Source organism: Notechis scutatus, chromosome 3 (genome assembly GCF_049901735.1).
Source record: "Notechis scutatus isolate UNSWTSFEM ecotype Mainland chromosome 3, rNotScu1.2, whole genome shotgun sequence".
In the NCBI taxonomy this organism is placed as follows: Eukaryota; Metazoa; Chordata; class Lepidosauria; order Squamata; family Elapidae; genus Notechis; species Notechis scutatus.
This window is the reverse complement of record NC_142011.1, coordinates 170,213,887-170,233,530: the sequence shown is the minus strand read 5'-3', so window position 1 is coordinate 170,233,530 and position 19,644 is coordinate 170,213,887. Positions and strand designations below refer to the sequence as shown.

The 19,644-nt window shown below is 36.1% G+C and overlaps 1 protein-coding gene across 4 annotated transcripts; it reads left to right on the top strand.

Annotated features, from left to right (window-relative positions):
- The first annotated feature begins 5,052 nt into the window (after positions 1-5,052).
- On the top strand, positions 5,053-19,341 carry LOC113413855 (DGAT1/2-independent enzyme synthesizing storage lipids-like). Of its 4 annotated transcripts, none has more exons than XM_087961754.1 (7): positions 5,053-5,400; positions 6,868-7,191; positions 10,236-10,400; positions 12,266-12,459; positions 13,095-13,158; positions 15,246-15,319; positions 17,494-19,341. In XM_087961754.1, the coding sequence occupies exons 2-7, from the start codon at positions 6,873-6,875 to the stop codon at positions 17,599-17,601; spliced, it is 924 nt and encodes a 307-aa protein (XP_087817880.1). In that variant the 5' UTR covers positions 5,053-5,400; positions 6,868-6,872; the 3' UTR covers positions 17,602-19,341. The 4 variants fall into 4 exon arrangements, with proteins under 4 accessions (XP_087817880.1, XP_087817879.1, XP_087817881.1 ...); XM_087961753.1 differs by having other exon boundaries at positions 5,060-5,177; positions 15,180-15,319; XM_087961755.1 differs by having other exon boundaries at positions 5,060-5,400; positions 6,868-7,026; positions 15,180-15,319.
- Positions 19,342-19,644: the final 303 nt, after the last annotated feature.

The following is a 19,644-nucleotide window of genomic DNA, read 5'->3' as shown; positions in this document are numbered from 1 at the left end:
TATTCTTAGAATTAGATGTGGTGATATCCATTTATTACAATGGTTAAATGGTGATATTATGAAAACTATTTTTTTACTCTTCCTGTGTTGAACAGAATCTTGAATAATTGCAATTAGATCAAGTCACATATTAACATATATCAGATAAAACTGATTTTGAATGCCAAGTGTGATATACGTGCTGTACTAAAACTTTAGCACTTTATAACTTTGTAACTAGCAGCTGATCCACATGGTAAGATTTCTGTGTTTTAAATAGGCCTAATTAATGTGTCCATAAGAGTCATAAATCATTGCTCTGAAGAATTTCTACTGGAAAAACTCTAGAAATAATAAAAGATAATATTTCTATGCTGGATATCTGGTTAATTCTCAGATATTATCTAGGTATCTAGATTTCTTACAATGACAGTTGGTTAGGAAATCTCACCAAGCAAGGTACTTAATTCAATAAGTGATTGTTCAAAATCACTAAAGGAAGCCTATGTCAGTAAGCAAGTCCATATTAAGAAACCATGATATAAAATTTAAAAGTTATATTGGTGAATTATAAAGAATACTTTAAAAAGAAACATAAAGCATGTCTCATTGAAGCCAGTCTATTTGCCTCTGCAGCTCATATTACAATTTTAGAAGCTCTTGAAATATATTAAATCATATATAATCCATGTAATTAGCTTCTAAAAATCAAATTTAGTTTACAAACTTACTTAGCCTATTCAAAAAAAACATTTTTGAGCTTGTTTCAGCAATTTTCAGGGCGTGGAGGTTGTCAATGTATAAGTATTTGAAGCTATTCTTTTTAATGATGATAGTGATTTGTACATGTACACCACCACTTGGGAAATGGAGCATAATTCTAAATCTGTGCTTGTGGCTGTTCTGTAAAGAAGAGCTGTAATCTGATAAACCTTATGCAGCCTACACATGGAAACCAGAGACAGGACACTGCCCCCCCGCCCACCTCATATCTCAAGATATTCCTAACTATATATTTTCCTATGAGAATAAACAAGTTAAGTAGCAGCAATAATTTTATATAATACCCTCCCTTTGCTCCCAGCCTTGTGGTACACAGAATAAAGGAGTGGGCCTAGATATTAGTTGAATTTGAAAATGCAAGGATGTAATTTTTATTAAACGTATCATTTGTTCTACCAGTAAACTCTCCATTGCCAACATTGTGATGTTGTTGTTATTATTATTGTTGTTGTGATGTCTTCCTTTTTTTAACTTTTATTTTCAGGCCAAAATTGCACTCCAATAAATAATTAGAAAGTATCAGCAAATTCCTGGAAGCATCTATCATGCTTTTATAGAAAGATTTCAAAAGAAAAGAAAAAGGAGTAAATAGGTCAAATGTTATGATTAGGTCAAGTGAGGTAGCACATTGTTACTTATGATTTTTGGAATCAAAAAAGGACATCAAAATTAATTTCTAATTTAGTATTATACTTTTTCAGGCTATGAAAGAATAAAGTATTATGCAATTTTTCATTTGCATGCAAAAAAGAATTTAAGTGGCTTTTCACAAGGCTTTTAAGACATGGTGTATTTCCCAGATTGGAATGTTAGTCAGAGACTTTGATGTAGTCACAGGTAGGTCATGACTAGTGAGCATCTGAATGTTAAAATGTTCAACTTAGTGTGAATTGTAATTTGATTTGAGGTTGCATTTAATGATATATATATATATATATATATATATATATATATATATAAATTTTCTGAGGTTCTGCGTATTTGTATGTGGATATGTCTCCGAGATTAGATAGATAGATAGTCTCATCATCATCTTAGGCTTCTGTCTTCAACTCTGAGAAGCACAGAGTTGAAGACAGAAGCCTAGATGAGATGAGACTTCATCAAAGATACTTCCAATAGCGGAGAAAACGAAACAAAGATCCTATATATATATATATATATATATATATATATATATATAAATTTCAGTTAATGAGAGGCTTCGGGTATGCAGCTGTGATTGTGGTTTTAGACACTGCTCATCTTCATGTATACAAAATGGAGATAAGACATTCTATCACAAGAAGTTTAATTACAAATAAATTATAAATTATAAAAGTTTAATTAAAGTAAATATTTGATGTAGGTGAACAAAATGAACCCAAGTCATAGCAATGCTAAAATAGGATGAGATGATTGAATATACAAATTTAGGGAAGGGGTTTTTTGTGTTGTTTTTATTTTGCTTTCTACAGCTTCTCTATGATTTTATTAAACATACGAATTTGAATAATGCAACCATTACATTGGGTTCATTAATCACACTAATCAAACCTACATATAATAGCTGTTTTAGACTGGTTTGATTCCTTAGCTGATGTTTATATCGTGCGTTATTGTATTGTTTGTAAACATTGTAAGCCACACAGAGTCACTATTGTGAGATGGGCAGCTATATAAATCATATTTGTACAAAAATATTAAAAGACATATTGAATAAGGTGACACTTGTGTTGTGCCTCACTGCAATATGTGGTGGAGTGGGTCTGCCAACACAAGAAGGATTTTATAAATCAATCAATCCTTAATTTACAGTCATTCAGTGACTGTTCAAAATTATGAGGGTATTGAACAAAGGGACATGATCGTGCCTGAACCTACAGACGTTACAGTGCTTCCATGGTCATGTGATTGTGATCTGGTCGCAATCCATTCATATTTACAATGGGGTTGCCAAGCCCTCCACAATCATGTGATCATTATTTTCAATCTTCTCTGCTGCTTCCTCAGAAAGTCAACAGGGAAGCTGACTGGGCATGTGGCAAGCTGCTGTTGTAGTTCTCCCTCTGGTTCCTAGGAATTTCCTGAAAAAAGGTCCACCAGGAGACATTTTGGAAAGGACCTTATTCAGCCAGCCTTTTCTGAATGCGGAAGGGTTGCCTGCCTAATTGATTTTGCCCTGTAAAACAGCACAGCTACCTTCAAAGATGCCCGCTGAAAAGTCCATAGTAAAAGCCAAGAGAGTTAGTCTGGGTTTCTTGCAGCATAGAACTTTGAAATTAGGCTGGGTTCAAAAATCCCATCCTTCAAGAGTCTCATGCTAAAATCCTGCTTAGCTTTTAATTATGGACTTTTCCCTCATGTAGTTGAGAGCAACAGGGCTACCTATCAAATGGATTTTACTCCATGCAAGGTAGCAGTAATCCTGAAGCAATCCTGTTGGCTTTCAAAGAAGCTGGCTGGAACAAGCCCTTTCCCCCTTTCTAAAAGATCACATTTGCTGACTTTTTAGCCAAAAAACTGGTGAATGCAGAATAGAATAGAAGCTGAAAGGGACCTTGGAGGTCTTCTAATCCAGAGGTCTCCAAACTTGACAACTTTAAGACTTGTGGACTTCAGCTATGCTGGCTGGAGAATTCTGGGAGTTGAAGTCCACAAGTCTTAAAGTTGCCAAGTTTGGGGACCTCTGTTCTAATCCACGCCCCCTGCTCAAGGGGGAGACCCTATACCATTTCAGATAAGCGGCTGTCCACTCTTTTCTTAAAAATCTCCAGTGATGAAGCACCCACAATTTCTGAAGACAAGCCGTTCCACTGGTTAATTGTCCTCATTTTTGGAAGTTTCTCCTTAACTCCAGGTTGCTTCTCTCTTTGATTAGTTTGATTAGTTTCCAGCCATTGTTTCTTGTCCTGCCCTCCGATGTTTTGAAGAAACTATTGGGATCTTGTGAAGCAGGGAATCTTTGACTATCTTGAAGCAATATTTATTTCACCAAAAATTAAATTTTTATGGTGCTGTAAAGAAGTGGAAAGAAATTTTAGAAATTCAAAATGATGATCTGTCTGGATAAGCATGTAGAGCATGAGATATGGCCTTAATTCAGCCATGTGTGGCCCTGTTTTTCTTTAATAATAAAAAATAAATTCATCACCAGGAAGGATCTGCCACCATTACCACAAAATCACACTGCCTCCAACACCTCTAGGCCTCACTAATTCCGCTATCTCCACCTGATTGGCAGGTCATCTATTTCTTTGCAGACAACCTATATTTTTTAATTTATTAATGTGGCCCCTTTCCATCTACAACTTGCAGAGTCTCCATGTAGCAGACTGCGCAAATAGTCTTCTGATTAAACTTAAGCAGACATTTTGAATAAATGAACAAACAAAGGTAAAATAAATACAAGATAATTGTGTGAAAAGAGATGGTTCAATGTTTCAATGAAAATTAAAGTTGGACTTTGTAAGAGAATATATATTTTATCCTGTCTTTTGGTTCACTTGCTGAATATAAAGACAGATAGATAACTCTACAAATTCTTCCATACAAAGTTTCTTTTGTTGGATTCTATCAAGGTAACTCACATTTACGTCGACATGCATCTAGTGTCCAATTCTTTGCATAGTTGAAATTGTAGTGTAAATTATAGTAATCTTTCTATCCCATATTTCATCCCAAAGTTGTAGAGGCAGGGGGTAGAGCTGCTACCACGAGGCTTATATGTTCAGGCAAGAGTGAAACAAACCTCCCCCAACCCACCAAGGGTCAATTCAGTGACCAATCAGGGTTACAGATGTCACCACATGACATGTACTACATTTCCCAGGATATCTTAACTACATTTACCATGATGCATTCCCTTTAAGGGACAGCTCTCAATTCCTAACTATCCCAAATCCCATTAACTCTAAACTGTCTGGACAGCACATATTTTACGGATGCTTCTTTTTTTCCTGCAAGCTTCCAACAAGCTAAGTCAGTGGGGAAACAGGTAGGAAGTAGAAAATACCTCCCTGCTTATTTTGCTCGCCCACGTTATTCTATAGACCTGTTTAGAGTAAAAACGTCTTAAACGATGACCCAGCGAAACTGAAATTAGGGTGGCAACGTGATTTGATTATGGAATTACAGTTAACACATTGGCTGAGTGAGACTGCGATCGCACAACTCTTTTAGCTAAAATAGGCCGGCTGATTCAAAGTCTTGTGCACAAGGTGATTACAGATCAGGCAAAATATTTAATTCGTTCATCACAGTTCGAGTTCACGGATTGGCGGGTTCAGGCAACACGATTTGTCATGCTGTCATTTCATCTGTGGACTAACGAGGCGGCGCCAACAACTTTGCAGAAACAAACAACCGGAATGAGGAAAACCGGTATGCTGTCTGGAGAAAGGCGAGATATCGGGGTTATTGGTTCATTTAATTAGGTCAGACTTAAGGCTGCTTTCACTCCGCCCCCGCCCCCCTTTGTAGAAAAACAATACGTTTCTTACGTTCTGCTTATGGTGGTGAAGCGAAGCCTTGGAGGCGCTATAGGGTAAGAGGCGTGGGGAAGAGAAGCTAGGGTCTTTCGGAGGGCGAAGCGTTTGCGGCCTTTGAAAGAGAGCGAGGGAGTCGGATGGGCCAGTCTTCCTGGTTGGACTGGACCAGGTTAGTGAATGCCGGCCGCTGAGGGGGACAGCACTGGCATTGGGTTGTTTTCGGTTGACCGGCGGCGGCTCTGTGACCAAAGCCTTTTCCCCACCCTCTTGATTCCCGCGGAGCTCCGGTCCTTTCCCTGTCCGTCTGTCCTGAAGCTCTTCTCTGTGGTTCCCTACTCCCCGGTCAGAAGAAAATCCCGCAGATACAACCTGACGGGAGGCGGCTCTGCTTCTTGAAGGCTCCCAGGAAAATTCGTTATAAAGGCGAGAGTCCCGAGGGTGTTCTTCCCCTGCCGCTTGGAGAGTAATCCTCCGGATGCCGGTGTGAAGAAACGGTCATATTCAAAGCTTTCCAGGCCTTACTTTTGGTAGGATCAAAAGAAAAAAATAGAAGCCCCTTCTCCTTCTCAGCTCACCCCGGCTTTAATATTAACCTGTGAATCTACTCCTTTTCAGGACAGATAAAGCTGGGGAAAAATTAGTACCAGATAGGTTTTTAAAGGAGAAGCTACACCTGATCATCTTTCTTTCTCGAAATTAAGCATATACATAAACCAGCTGTTACCCTCCTGATATGTTGCCAGATTACTTTTTCATAGTGAGCAGGACCAGCCAGTAATCTCAGATGTTCTGGTGGACCTTTGAATCAGTCTTGACTCCTCATAATTGCATCTATCAGAAGGAATCTTATAGCTTCCTGCTCCATGCAAAAGTTCCTCAAAGAATTCCTGACAGGTGGCAATCCAGCCTCTGTCCAAAACATGCCAACCATAAACAAAGGTGTTATTTATAGTTTTCTGCAGATCATAACCGACCTTGTCTGATGTTGCCTCTGATAGACTGTAGCCCACAAAAAATTATGTGGTAATTGGAAATCTTTTAAGGTGCCTCAGGATTCTTTGTGGTTTTGCTGCAAAGCAGCAACCTTAACAATGTATCACCAATTCAGTCTCCTTTTGAGCGGTTTACAGCTTTGCCTTGCGTGAATTGAAGTATTGCATGTATACATGCATTTTTTTTTAAAGCTATGTTCTTACATTTGTAGGGGTATGGAGTTTACTTTTTATATAGTATTCTGGATGTTACAAGAAAGCTTGACACAAAATATTTTAGAAAACTTTGTACTCTACTCAGTAGCACATGAAATTAGAATCAAGAGCTAAGCAAATATGTCAAAATCCCAAATTAATTTTTTTCTCAGGTAAGAATCACTTGGCAACGACTGCAGTTAATATTGCAGTTGTTTACAATGGAAGACAACAATTCTATATTCACTTGCCTGGATTTTTTTTTTATTAAATAGTATTATATTTAATCTAGCTCAGTTTTCAAGCTATGTACATAGGTTTGCCCTATTGTGTTCTCACTCGTGAAAAATGTCTGACGGTTCAAATGAAGAGTTGAAAATGAAATTAACAGAGCAAGTATATGGCAGTCAAAATTTTTAAATTTCTTTGTTTTTATTTCCTTTTTAAAGAGAACATGATAATCCAAAAAGAATTCTGTGATGCAGAGTGGATATCAACATCCTATTTAGGATGCCTGCTTTATTTATTAGAAGAATGGACTGGAGTAGAACGATTGGAAGAATACCTGAATTACCTGATCACATGCCTCCTTGTACTACTACTTATAGGTTTTCTACTTCCATCGGTTATTTTCCTTTTCTTTTTTATTAGTGCTATTTTTGTCTATATTTACAAAATAAAGACAAACCTAAATGAAGGTTTGAATGATTTCCCGAATGATGTAAGACAATTGTTGGCAACTGCATGGTATGTTTATGCAAGAATATGGAATGGTAAGCATCCTACCATTCTTCTTATGCATGAGAGTTGTGAACTAAATTATCCTCACACTTAAGGGCAAATATTAAGTCAATGGGTAATTTAATGGTGCTTATTTCCATTTTCCTGGAATTTTGAAAGTATTGCTTTTAGTGTCATATTATTTTATATTGTTCTGAATTTTAATGTTTGGGGAATGCTTACTATGTATATAATATAGACTTACCGTTTCTCAATGTTATCCTTCAGTTAATTGGTTCTACAGTTCTCATCACTGTAATTAGCTGGGATGAACAGGAATTCTTAAACATGATATATTCTTAAACATTATATTCTTAAACCTTCCCTTTTTTTGATTGTCACCACTTGTACATTATTCAATTAACAATGTTCCATAAGGTTAATAATGCAAAGTTAAAAATGTGCTTTATCTCTATGTTGATTAATGGATGATATTTCTGAATTCCAAGTTTCCAGGGATTCTGTGGTGTTTTTGTATTTGGCTTCTTCTGGCATGGTCATAATTTTCCAGTTGAAATTATGGTTGAGCCTGCCCATGTGTTATGGGATTAAGGAATTTTCATCACAACTTCTGATTGCTGGTTATTCATGGATATGCTCTGTGAGTTTCCTGCCTTCTGTCTTACATAGTGGCTGTTACAATCTTCCTACTGTATGTTGTGGGTTCCTGATTTTTCTTCTTGGGTACTGGGTCTTTGGTTTGCCTGAGATGTTTTGAGAGCTTTAGTTTAGTTTAGTTTACTTTATTGTCATTGCACATCGTACAACGAAATCAAAAACCATCTTCAGTGTACATCATGACCATGAAAATAAACACAAACACACATCCTTCACCCTTCACACATTGAACCAGAAACCCCCAACACCGCACCAACACTGCACTATACAGCAGAATTCAAAAGAGCTACTGCCCTGGGATAGAAGCTGTTTTTCAGCCTATTTGTCCTTGTTTTTATTATTCTGTACCGTCTGCCAGATGGTAATAGTTCAAAAAAAGGGTTCCCAGGATGAGATGGATCTTTGAGAATGTTTTGAACTTTCTTAAGGCAGTTGGAGCTATAAAGCTCTTCCAAAGAGGGGAGAGGTCAACCAATGATCTTCTGGGCAATGACATTAACCCTCTGGAGTGCTTTCCTATCTGCCACTGTGCAATTGGCAAACCATACAGAGGTGCAGTAAGTTAAAATGCTCTCTATGGTGCAGCGGTAGAAGGTCACCGGCAGTTTCTCATTCAGTTGTTTTCTGAGAAGTCTCAGGTAGTATAATCTCTGCTGGGTCCTTTTGACCAGGGCTGCAATATGGGCACCCCAGGTCAGGTCCTCTTTTAGGGTAACACCCAGAAACTTAAAACTGGCCACTTGCTCCACTCAGTTTCCATTGATAAGCAAGGGCTGGATGTATGATCTGTTCCTTCTATAATCCACTATAAGCTCCTTGGTCTTATTAGTGTTGAGGACCAAGTTATTGTCTCCACACCACAAAAGCAACTGGTCCACCTCATCTTGGTAGGCAGACTCATCCCCCCTGGAGATAAGTCCCACCACTGTTGTATCATCTGCAAATTTAGCAATAGTTTTACTAGCGTGAGTGGGAATGCAGTCATGCACATAAAGACTATAGAGTAAGGGACTCAACATGCAACCCTGTGATGTACTAGTGTTAAGAATAAGGGCTGATTTAGTTGGCTTGTATGCTATAGTGATACCATTTTGTGCAATAATCGGTTGGCTGTGTATCAGAAAGTTATCTATATGGTAGATTTATCCTTTTGATAGTTTGTGCTAATTGTGCTGCAAAAGTTTGAGTGGCCAGGCACTTTTTGATAAAGTTATGTGGGTATCCATTTTGTTGCAAAACACTGTATAGGTGGTCTGCTTTCTTTTTTGGGGGGGTCTTCTGAGTTGCTGCAATGCATTTACACTCATGTGAATAATGTTCTTATGAAGCTTAGCTTGTGGGAAGTTGAGTTGTTTAATAATGGAACACTTGTTGAGTGCGGGTTGTTTCTAGGTTGATTTGTATTTCTAATTTGCCTCTGCTGTTGAGGATATGCAGAAAGGATAGTATGGTTGTTTTTTGTGAATTGTATTCCTTTAAAAGTGTGGTTGATTGTTTCATGTGACTTCCCTAATTGTTACTTTTTTATTATGACAAAGGTGTCATACTGTTCTTCTTTTGTGATTTGACCTTTCTTATTTAAGTATCTGGGGAGATACTGGAAAAGATAATTAAAAAACAGATCTGCCAAGTAGACTACAACCTACTTCTTAGTAAGCTAGAAAAAAGTGGAATAGATAGTACCACCACTAGATGGACTCACAACTGGCTGATAAACCATACTCAATGAGTAGTCCTTAATGGGTCTAAGTCTACATGGAGGGAAGTAAGCAGTGGGGTGCCACAAGGTTCCATCTTAGGCCCAGTTACTCTTCAATATCTTCATTAACGACTTAGATGAGGGAATAGAAGGGGAACTTACCAAATTTGCAGATGATACTAAGCTGGCAGGAATAGCTAACACCCAAGAAGATCGGCTGAAGATCCAGATGGATCTTGACAGACTAGAACACTGGACTAAATGACCTACAAGGTCCCTTCCAACTCTGATTATCTGCTATCTGTTAAGTCATTGATGATTCTCTTGATCGCATTGTCTAGTTTCTGTACTGGGTTGGTGCTTACTAAAATGTAGTGGGTTTTTTTGTCCTCCAGTAATTCCTTGGCTCTTTGTATATATTGTGTTCTGTCCACAATAACCATGATTCAGCATTTGTGTGCTGTGAGAATGGTAATGGTTTGGTCCTGCTTTAGTTTTTTTATTTTTTATTTTTAGGGCTGCCTTCTGCTTTCAGTTCGTTCTGATTCTGGATTCTGTGTTTTCTGGTCTATGGTATGATTGTATGTTTTATATTTTCTTGGGTCTCTGTGGCAATTTCTGGAGTTTTAAATGTACCTGTAATCATGTGATTCATAATTTTAATATCTGAATAATTTTTGTTATTCAAATACTAGTCTTAAATGTTTCTGTCCATAATAGGTTATGAGGTGCATGGCCTGGAAAAATTACCAGATGGACCAGCACTGATTATTCATTATCATGGAGCAACTTTCTTAGACATCTTGTACTTGTCGGTCTTTATTTTTATCAGGAAGAAAAAACTCCTCCACGTAGTTGCTGATCGTTTTATCTTTTCAATCCCAGGTAATTGTTTTGAAAAAATGAACATAATTATTTGTACATCTTATTTAATGTGTAGGTAAGGATGAATAGATAGGTATTAAGATATATATTGAAAAACTCCAGTAAACTAAATTGTTTTCTTCTTTTAAATAACAGTGCATTCTGCTATTAATTGGTCAAGTATTCTGGTACATTAAACTTAATTTCTTATCTTGGAGCCTTATTTAGCTGCACTATATTAAAAAGAAAAGTGGATTTCTGTGTAACTTAATGTATACCATTGTACTGGCTTTTTGGCTGTCACAATATAAAAAATGGTGTTGAGACAAAGAAAAGTGTAAAGGATAAAAAGATGACTAGGGGACTGAAGGATAAAACATACAAAGAACAATTGCAGGAATAGGATATGTCTGAAAAAAAGGACTAAGAGGTGACAAGATTTGAGGGCTGTCACAAGGGGATCAATCTATTCTCCAGAGTACCTGAAGACATGACAAAAAGCAATATAAGGGAACTAATCAAGGATAGAAACAACTTAGAACTAAGAAGAAATTTCCTGACAATTAGAACAATTAATCAGTGTAACGACTTGCTTTCAGTAGTTGTGAGTATTCTAACACTGGAGGTTTTTAAGAGGAGATTGGACAACCATTTGTCTGAAACTGTATAGGTTTTCCTGCTTGAGCGAGAGTTTGGACTAGAAGACCTGCAACTTCCCTTCCAACTCTGTTATTCTGTTATTGTATTTCAACTTACTTATCACACAGTCTTTTGCAGCTACATTCTAGTTAAATTTTTTCCAATGTAGTAAAGCAGTTGTAAAGCACAACATCTCTTGACCACATCACTTAGCAACAACAATCCAGTCAGTCTTGATTATTGTTCTAACCCCAAGGCATGAACATCATTAAGTGGGAAATGGGGGGAGTTGAAACTAAGCAGCACAGAGCTCTTGCAGGAGTGATATAAGATGGGAGTGGGTGCAATGCTATGCCAGCATAGGCCATGCAAGATTTGGGGGAGGGGGACAGACTGCAGTGTGATTGAGCTCTGGTCTGCCAGGGAGAGGGCATGAAATGTATGCGTATGAGTCCAGGAAGGTTGAGAAAAGATGTGGGATATGTGTTCCATGTGTTCAACTGCAGGAAAGCTAAGAAAAGAGCACATGATGTGTTTATGCAAGTGCCAGGCTAAGAAAAGAGCACATGATGTGTTTATGCAAGTGCCAGGAGTTGTAAGAAAGAGGGTGTATAGGAAAGAGAGTGTGGGGTGCATGTCAATGCACACTGGCCAGAGAAAAGGTGTAGTGTGTGTGTGTGTGTGTGCGTGTGTGAGCACAGGGGGGTGGGGCTGGAAAGGAGATTGCAAGTGACAAAAGGAAAAGTAAGGTGTGGTCCGTGCAACTTTCGCTGCCAGCTTTCCATTGACTTTGCTCCTGGGAAGTCATGAAAATGTTGGACATCACATAAGCAAGGGATGTCTGTGGAGATTCTCAGTCATCTAGGTCCCACATAACCATGGGATAAACTTGGGATGGTGCAACTGGTCATCAGTGCTAGCTAGCTGCCAAGTGCCTGAATTTTATTTTGGTGACACTGCAACAGCCAGAAATTTGAAGATCTATTGTACATTATTTCGTTCGGTGCCATCATAACTTCGAATAACTACTGAACAAATGGTGTAGCTCAAGGTATACCTGTAATGGAAAGTATAAGTATAGAATTGATAATTTGCTACAAATATGGGAAAATGTAGTTTTCTTGTGGGTTTATTTACATCTACTTTGTTATTCACTGTTTTCTCCATGTTTCTCTGGCTATAATGACTATGGAGAGATCATAATTTTATACCAATGTAATCTTACAATGGTTTCTAATGAATTTCAGGTGTGAAGTTAGTATCTGATGTATTACAATTTATGCCTGGATCTCAAGAAGAATGTAGAAAAGTATTAGAGAATGGAGAATTGTTGATAATTTCACCAGGGGGAGTACGGGAAGCACTATTCAGTGATGAAAATTACACTATTATATGGAGAAATCGTAAAGGATTTGCTCAAGTGGCCATTGATGCGAAAGTGGTAAATATTGTATTGGTATAATAGGATAATGTTATAACTATTTTTGTGTGCTATGCTTAGAAATATAGTCTATGACTAATGGAGCCTGCCCATCATGGTCATAAGTCCTGATGGTCGTAAAATAAGTCAGTCACATGACCCACCTGATTTTGTTACCTTTTTAAAGGCAATTTTAAGTTACCTGTAAAGTGACTGCCACAGCTATTAAGTGAACACAATGGCTGTTAAGTAAACCAGTAGTTCACTATTGGTGTAGAGGAGAAAAATATGCAAGTCTCAGACTATAGTTTTTTCTGCTTTAAAAAATCTGGGATATCAGGTTTCACTCTTATTCTTTTTAAAAACAATTTCCATGAATTTTCAGAAACTGCAATGAAACATGTTTCTTGAACACATTAATTTCTTTCTTGATTTGGCATGCTTTTTTACCTAAACAATTTTAATTTACATTTTAATCATTTAATGCATGATTTAAAAAAGAAACAAAAACAGTTCATGTCATCTTTCAAAAGTTTTTCTGAAATGTTCTCCAACTTTTCTGCAGGCCACAAAAAGCAGATACTTCTGAGGGAAGTAAATTAAGGGAAATATTGTAAATTCTTAATGTATATTTTGATCACTCTTGTTTTTTTCAGCCCATCATTCCTACATTCACACAGAATATTCGGGAAAATATTAGAATAATTGGAGGACAAATAAGTAAGCAACTTCATATTAAATCATCTATGATTACATTTTGTTCCTTCTGATCGGAGCTTGTTTTGGCTACATTTCTTGCCAGTACTGGTGGACATGATTTTTATTACCATATTCTAATATATAAATAAATTGGTCTGTTCTATAAAAGAAACCATTATTTCTTTTATATTTTATCTTTGTCTCACAGCTCAAAGCAACATACCTGGATTTCCTCTGTTTTTATTTCCAGATTAATAGTATTGTGAAATATATGAATCTATCTCAATCCAGAGTTGCCAGCAATCTACATGAAAGACAGACCTAAATTTAAGTACTCCAGATGAATTAAATTCATCTCATTAACCTGCACTACATTACAGTGTGGGCATGTAGAATTTTTAACATTTTTTTTTGAGGTTTGATATTTCTCTTTTGAGAGATTATTGTTTGAAAAAAAAACAACCATTGAACTCAAGGCCAGGTTAGTATAGTAAAGGTGCTTAACTAGAATCTGGGACATTATGAGATCTAGTATTCTCTTCTTTTCATCCTTACAACTGATTATGGGGATGCTGCAGTGTCCCCCCCCCCACTTTCTCCCCCTCTAGAATGTGTTCTAGAGATACCAAGAGAGGAACAGCTTGCTCTCATTCTATGGAGCTTCCACAAGTGGTTTATGGTAAAAGGTAATAGCAATGAATGTGGGAAGAACATGTGGAATCCCAAGGGGTGTCTCAGGGTTGGAGAAGGCCTTGGGGATGCCCAAAGTAGGTGGGCCTGTACCTGCATTGTACCTTCAATCTCTCCCAACCCTGATGCACCCCAGTCTCCACTTAAAAACCCATACATTCACTTAAGGAATGACATACATTCATTTAATTCATTTAAGGGATGACTTGTCATTTACTTGAGGCAGTTCATTTAGCATTTATATTGATATCTGGCCCTAATTGTCAAACTCCATTGCATTCGTAACTCAAGAATTAGTTGACTTATCTTTACATTATTTCATTTCTTTAGCTTCATTTGTGACTTTTGCTTCCTTATTTGTTCAGTATGATGAACCAGTCCTTTTAGGTTAAGCCAGAGATGATGTCTTCCATGAAGACCACTTTCAAAATTGTTTCAGACCATTCCACATCAATATAATAATTAATTGCAAGCACTGCTTATTGCAGTTACTTCTGTTCTGATCTCTACCCATTTCACTAGTTTTTTAGCTTATTATCTTTTAGCTTGGCATCTGTTCTGACCCAAGGAAACAAACATGAAACAGAGGTAACAGAAAAACCTTTTAATGATTCTTTATGAATTCCATTCCTTCACGGCTAAAAGGCTGTTTCAAATTATCTCTGATAAGAACGAGCCTTGCCAAGGATGTGCAAGGCTGCCAAGAATATTAGATAAAGTTATTAAAAAATATTTCAAACACAAAGGCAAACACAAACACCAACCAAGATCTTCTGAACGTCCACAAGGCTTGAGTGCAAAAACTTCTTTTCTTCCTGCAAATAACTCCGGTTTCTCAGCTGGCTTTTATCTCTTAAGGGAGGGGCCATTACCTTGCAGCTTTACTCCCGAGTTGCCCGTGCTGCTGCAGCTGCTCTTTCCTGTGAGCAGCCCTGCGTACACGCGCACTGGGCACAGGCTCCTCGGGGACCTCTTCATCACTGCTGCCAGCCTCCACAATCTCCGAAGGCAGCATTCCACTCCCTGATGGTCCTGGCTCCATCCCTGCATCACACGCAGGCCCCTAATCTGAGTCCTCACTCTCCGAGACCTCAGTCATCCACACCTGCTGCTGGTGAACCACAACAGGATCCTTTAACAGTTTTACTAATCTGCCATGCAGCTTTAAATTCCTAATGCAGAACTGAAGATGACACTGGAAGCACGCAAATAATTCCAAGGTGTTCAGATTTGTGTCAGGAAGTAACTTTATATAAATTTGTGAATGCTCAGATTGTTTAAAATGAATAAGTGAGTAAAAATACATAATTGTCCTTGCTATCCTATTAACCCCTCTTTTTTCAATTAATCAGAATTATTAAGACTGATATATGAGTATCTTCGTTTGCCAATATTTCCTTTGTATGGAAACTTTCCAGTTAAACTGCAGGCATATTTTGGAGATCCTATTCCGTATGATCCAAACATAACAGCAGAAGAATTGGCCAAAAAAGTAAGATTTTCCTTTCAAAGTATTAATAGATTGATCCCAACTCATTGGGCTAAGATAAAGACTCCTGGATGAATTGCTGAGATACTTTCAGTGGTATATTATATCAATGGATGTTCAGAGAACATTTTTGTGACTTAAATTGTGGATCAAAACATGCAAATTGTGATTGGCATAAACAGTACCAAAATGATGGAATTGATTGAAAATGAAGCTGAATGAAAGATTAGAGAATTTCTGTCAATATCAACAATATTTCTGGGTAAAGTTCTCAAATTACAAGACATTCTTGTGTTTTATTCAGTATTTATGTTGCAGCAGTATTTTCCAGTCCTTTTTAATTTCCACATACAGTTGTTTTTTAAATGCTTGATACACATCTCTTTTTAGTATAAATATTTAGATACTGAGTTTAAACATTCTTTAATGAATTGATTCTGAACTATTTGGAATTATTTTTGTTTTGGAAGGTAGCATACAAATTAAAAAGTACAAAACATATAGTATATTTTACAGTTCAGTCATATAAAAACCAAATAAGATGGTTTACATAGCAGAAAAAAATATTTCTATAGGCCAAAGAATAAAGTATCAGTTATCAACAGCATGATAATGAAACTCAGCAGTCAAGTGTCATTCAAAAGATATAGAATATAGAACATAGAATAAAAGGATTGGAAGTGAATTTGCAGGTCTTCTAGTCCAGAGGTCTCCAACCTTGGCAACTTTAAGACTTGTGGACTTCAACTCCTAGCTGGCTGAGGAATTCTGGGAGTTGAAGTCCACAAGTCTTAAAGTTGCCAAAGTTGGAGACCCCTGTTCTAGTCCAACCTCCTGCTGAACAGGAAAATCTTTGCCATTTTGGACAAATGGCTGTACAGTCTCTTTCTGAAAACTTCCAGTGATGGAGCACACGTAATTGCCAAAGGTAAGCCATTCCATTGATTAATTTTTCTCACAGTCAGGAAATTTGACCTTGGTTCGAAGTTTGTTCTTTCTTCAATCATATTATATGTTTCTGCAAACTGTTTTTAAAAAATACAAGTGACACAGAGAGCTGCACATCATTAGGGAAACAATTCAGTGATATTGGAACCATTACAAAAAAGATTCTGTCCCTAATTAATATGACCCTATGGTCATATTAATCTGAAAGTCTCAGAAACTTTCTGATGGACTAGAAGTGATAGGTCCCACCCTGCTTATAGTTTACTTTTATTGATTTTTTTTCTAGATTATTGTGTGTCTTTGGTCATTAACACTTTTTTCAGTGAAAATGTGGGAGAGAGTATGAAACTATATGAAGTCTTCTAAAATTAACTGGTTATCTTTCGTAGATAAATAACTTGTTATTTTTATCAAGCATGTAAGGTTTAATACAGAATCATGGGCTAAGAATAGTTTGATCCTAAAGATTTCACGTTGCTCAGTGGAGCTTGGAGTTTCAGAATTCCTTGCTGTTCAGCAAAGGGCAGAGATTCCTTTTTAACAAGCACAAAATCAGAGCATTCCAGGATCAGCATGGCTGAAGCAAAGTCCTTCTGTTTATTATTTGATTTTGATTTTGTATTTGATTTATTATTTGATTTTTATATTGACTGTTTCCTAGTATGATTTGATTGTTGATTGTACCCTATGACTATCATTAAGTGTTGTACATTATGATTCTTGATTCTTAACGAATGTATCTTTTCTTTATACTGAGAGTATTTACACCAAGACAAATTCCTTGTGTGTCCAAATCACACTTGGCCAATAAAGCTATTCTGTTCTGTTCTGTTCTGTTCTGTTCTATTCTATTCTATTCTATTCTATTCTATTCTATTCTATTCTATTCTATTCTATTCTATTCTATTCTAGTCTAGTCTAGTCTAGTCTAGTCTATTCTACTCTATTCTAGTCTAGTCTAGTCTAGTCTAGTCTAGTCTAGTCAAGTCAAGTCTAGTGCTTAAAGAATTGGTTGTAGGATGAAAACTAATTTTCATACACAGAGTTCTGTATATTTTGAATTCATGTGGATTTGGTAATTTCAGGGTTAAATTATTGAATGTCTGGTTAATATTATACTGTAGTTTGAAAATAATTCATTATTGCTTTTGATTTTAAATGTAATTTACCATTGGACGATGGAATCATAATGGATTATTTTTATTTCTTACCCCTTGTTCTCATCACAGATGAAGAATGCACTACGGTGTTTAATAGATAAGCATCAGAAAATACCAGGAAATGTACGGAGAGCTTTAATGGAACGAGTTGCAACAGAGAAACAAGACAATGAATAACTTTGGCAAATCATTGTGAAGAATTTTTGAATGATATTTTAATGTAATGTATTATTTATGAATTGTTATAATACTTTTTTATTTCCTGTACAAATGTATAATTTTATTAAAAGGTAGGCTTTAAAAACCATCGTTACATGTATGACTCAGGAAAGTACAAGTAGTCCTTGACTTACAACAATTGTGCTCAAAATTTCCATTGCTAATCAAGGGAGTTATTAAGTGAGTTTTGCTCTATTTTATGATCTTTTTGCCAGATTTGTTAACTCAATCACTGCAGTTGTTAAGTAAATCACATGATCCCGTTGACTTTCCTTGTTGGAACCTGGCTGGAAAGGTTACAATAGTGATCACATGATTCCAGGGCACTGCAATTTTCATAAATTTCATGCCAGTTGCTATGCAACCGAATTTTGATTACATGACTATGGTCATAAGTGTGAAAAATGGTCATGTTACTTTTTATGTGCTTCTATAACTTTGAACATTCACTAAAAGAATTATTGCAAGCTATGGATTACCTGTAAATCTTTTAATACAGGTACAACTGTTTTTTTACAAACATAAAACTATAGTTTAAAAAACATAATCCTGATTTGGAATAAGATATAAAATTTATTTTTTAGGATTTTTGAAAATGTATGAAATTTATAGCTTATTTCTAGTATGTAAGCTTTAACTGTTTCATACTAAATTTGATATTTTTCTTAAAATTTGGATTTCTTTTCTGTTCCATGCATTCTCCAATGTAGTAGAGGTTGTCTTTGATTTCTCTATCAAATCAAGCTTATATTAATTTTTTTATGAAAAGTACTTAAATTGGATTAATTGGATTGTACTTAGAAGTAAGTTTGGGTTGACTTATCATTTTAATTCACGATATACCTGGACTCTGCAATCCCTTGGTTTGGCGTAGGGTTAAGGCAACTGAATCAAGCTGAGCATTTATTGCCCAGATGCCCTTTGTAATGCCTTACATGGAGTATGCAGCATATATTTTCTCTTTGAGCCCTGATAGAGAAACATCTGTCACTGCCTAGAATTGAACTCTCAACCTTCCAGGTGGCAGAAGAAGGTCCTCACTTTTAGGCTATCACATAGCCCTTTTTAAATATCTTTTTAATGTGTTTAATTGCCCTTTAAGACATTAAAAGGAAATTGTACAAAGCAAATTGGTATTGTGATCTTTTGATAATTATCATGGCAACTGTACCCAGGAAATAGTCACTACTGTAATGATTTGTGCAAAGTGTTAAAAAGATAGAGCAGAAATCCAACAGGTAAAGAAGAGACCAATACTTACATTTAGGAAAACAGTTTCTGTTCATTGAAATTAATAGCTTTTTGAACGTTATGTTATTGCAAAATGTATGGCTTTACATTAAGTTATTTTTAATTTCATTTGTTGTTTATTTTCCTTCATGATGATTAGTCAATATTTGGATTATTAAAAAGTAAAGTATTTGTAAGGCACTTCCAGGAGTGAACTAGGAAACTGACAAATATCTTGAGATCAGGGTTATGGTTACTGCTGGATATTTTTTTCTGAGTAACACTTTTAAATCACTTAAATGATAGTAACACTGAAATGTTGTTTTATTTTTTGTTTTATTTACAAATATATTTTAATTGCATTATTTCATATTGTTTTCTTTAGTTCTATATCATGTGATGTAAAATATCTATTGAATAAAATTGAAGTAACAACTAGAAAATATCTCCTACATATTAAATTAGTAATTAAATTACTTTGTGCTTTCTATTGTTCTTAGTGGTTTTTTTCTTGAATACCATATTCATTGAAGAAAAAGACCATATAGATAAAACTATCAAATGGAAGCAAGCAAGAGTCACTTGAAACAAGATAGACGATAAATGAAATAAATAAAGAGAAACAATAATATATAGAATTTATATGTTTTCAGTAGTATTAAATACTAGGACTCGAGCCTCCAAGACACTTTAGCATTAGTGAGATGTCACTTCTAAATGTAAAGACATTAAAAAGTCACATTTTCTGAAAACTTCAAATGGCTGCTTTAA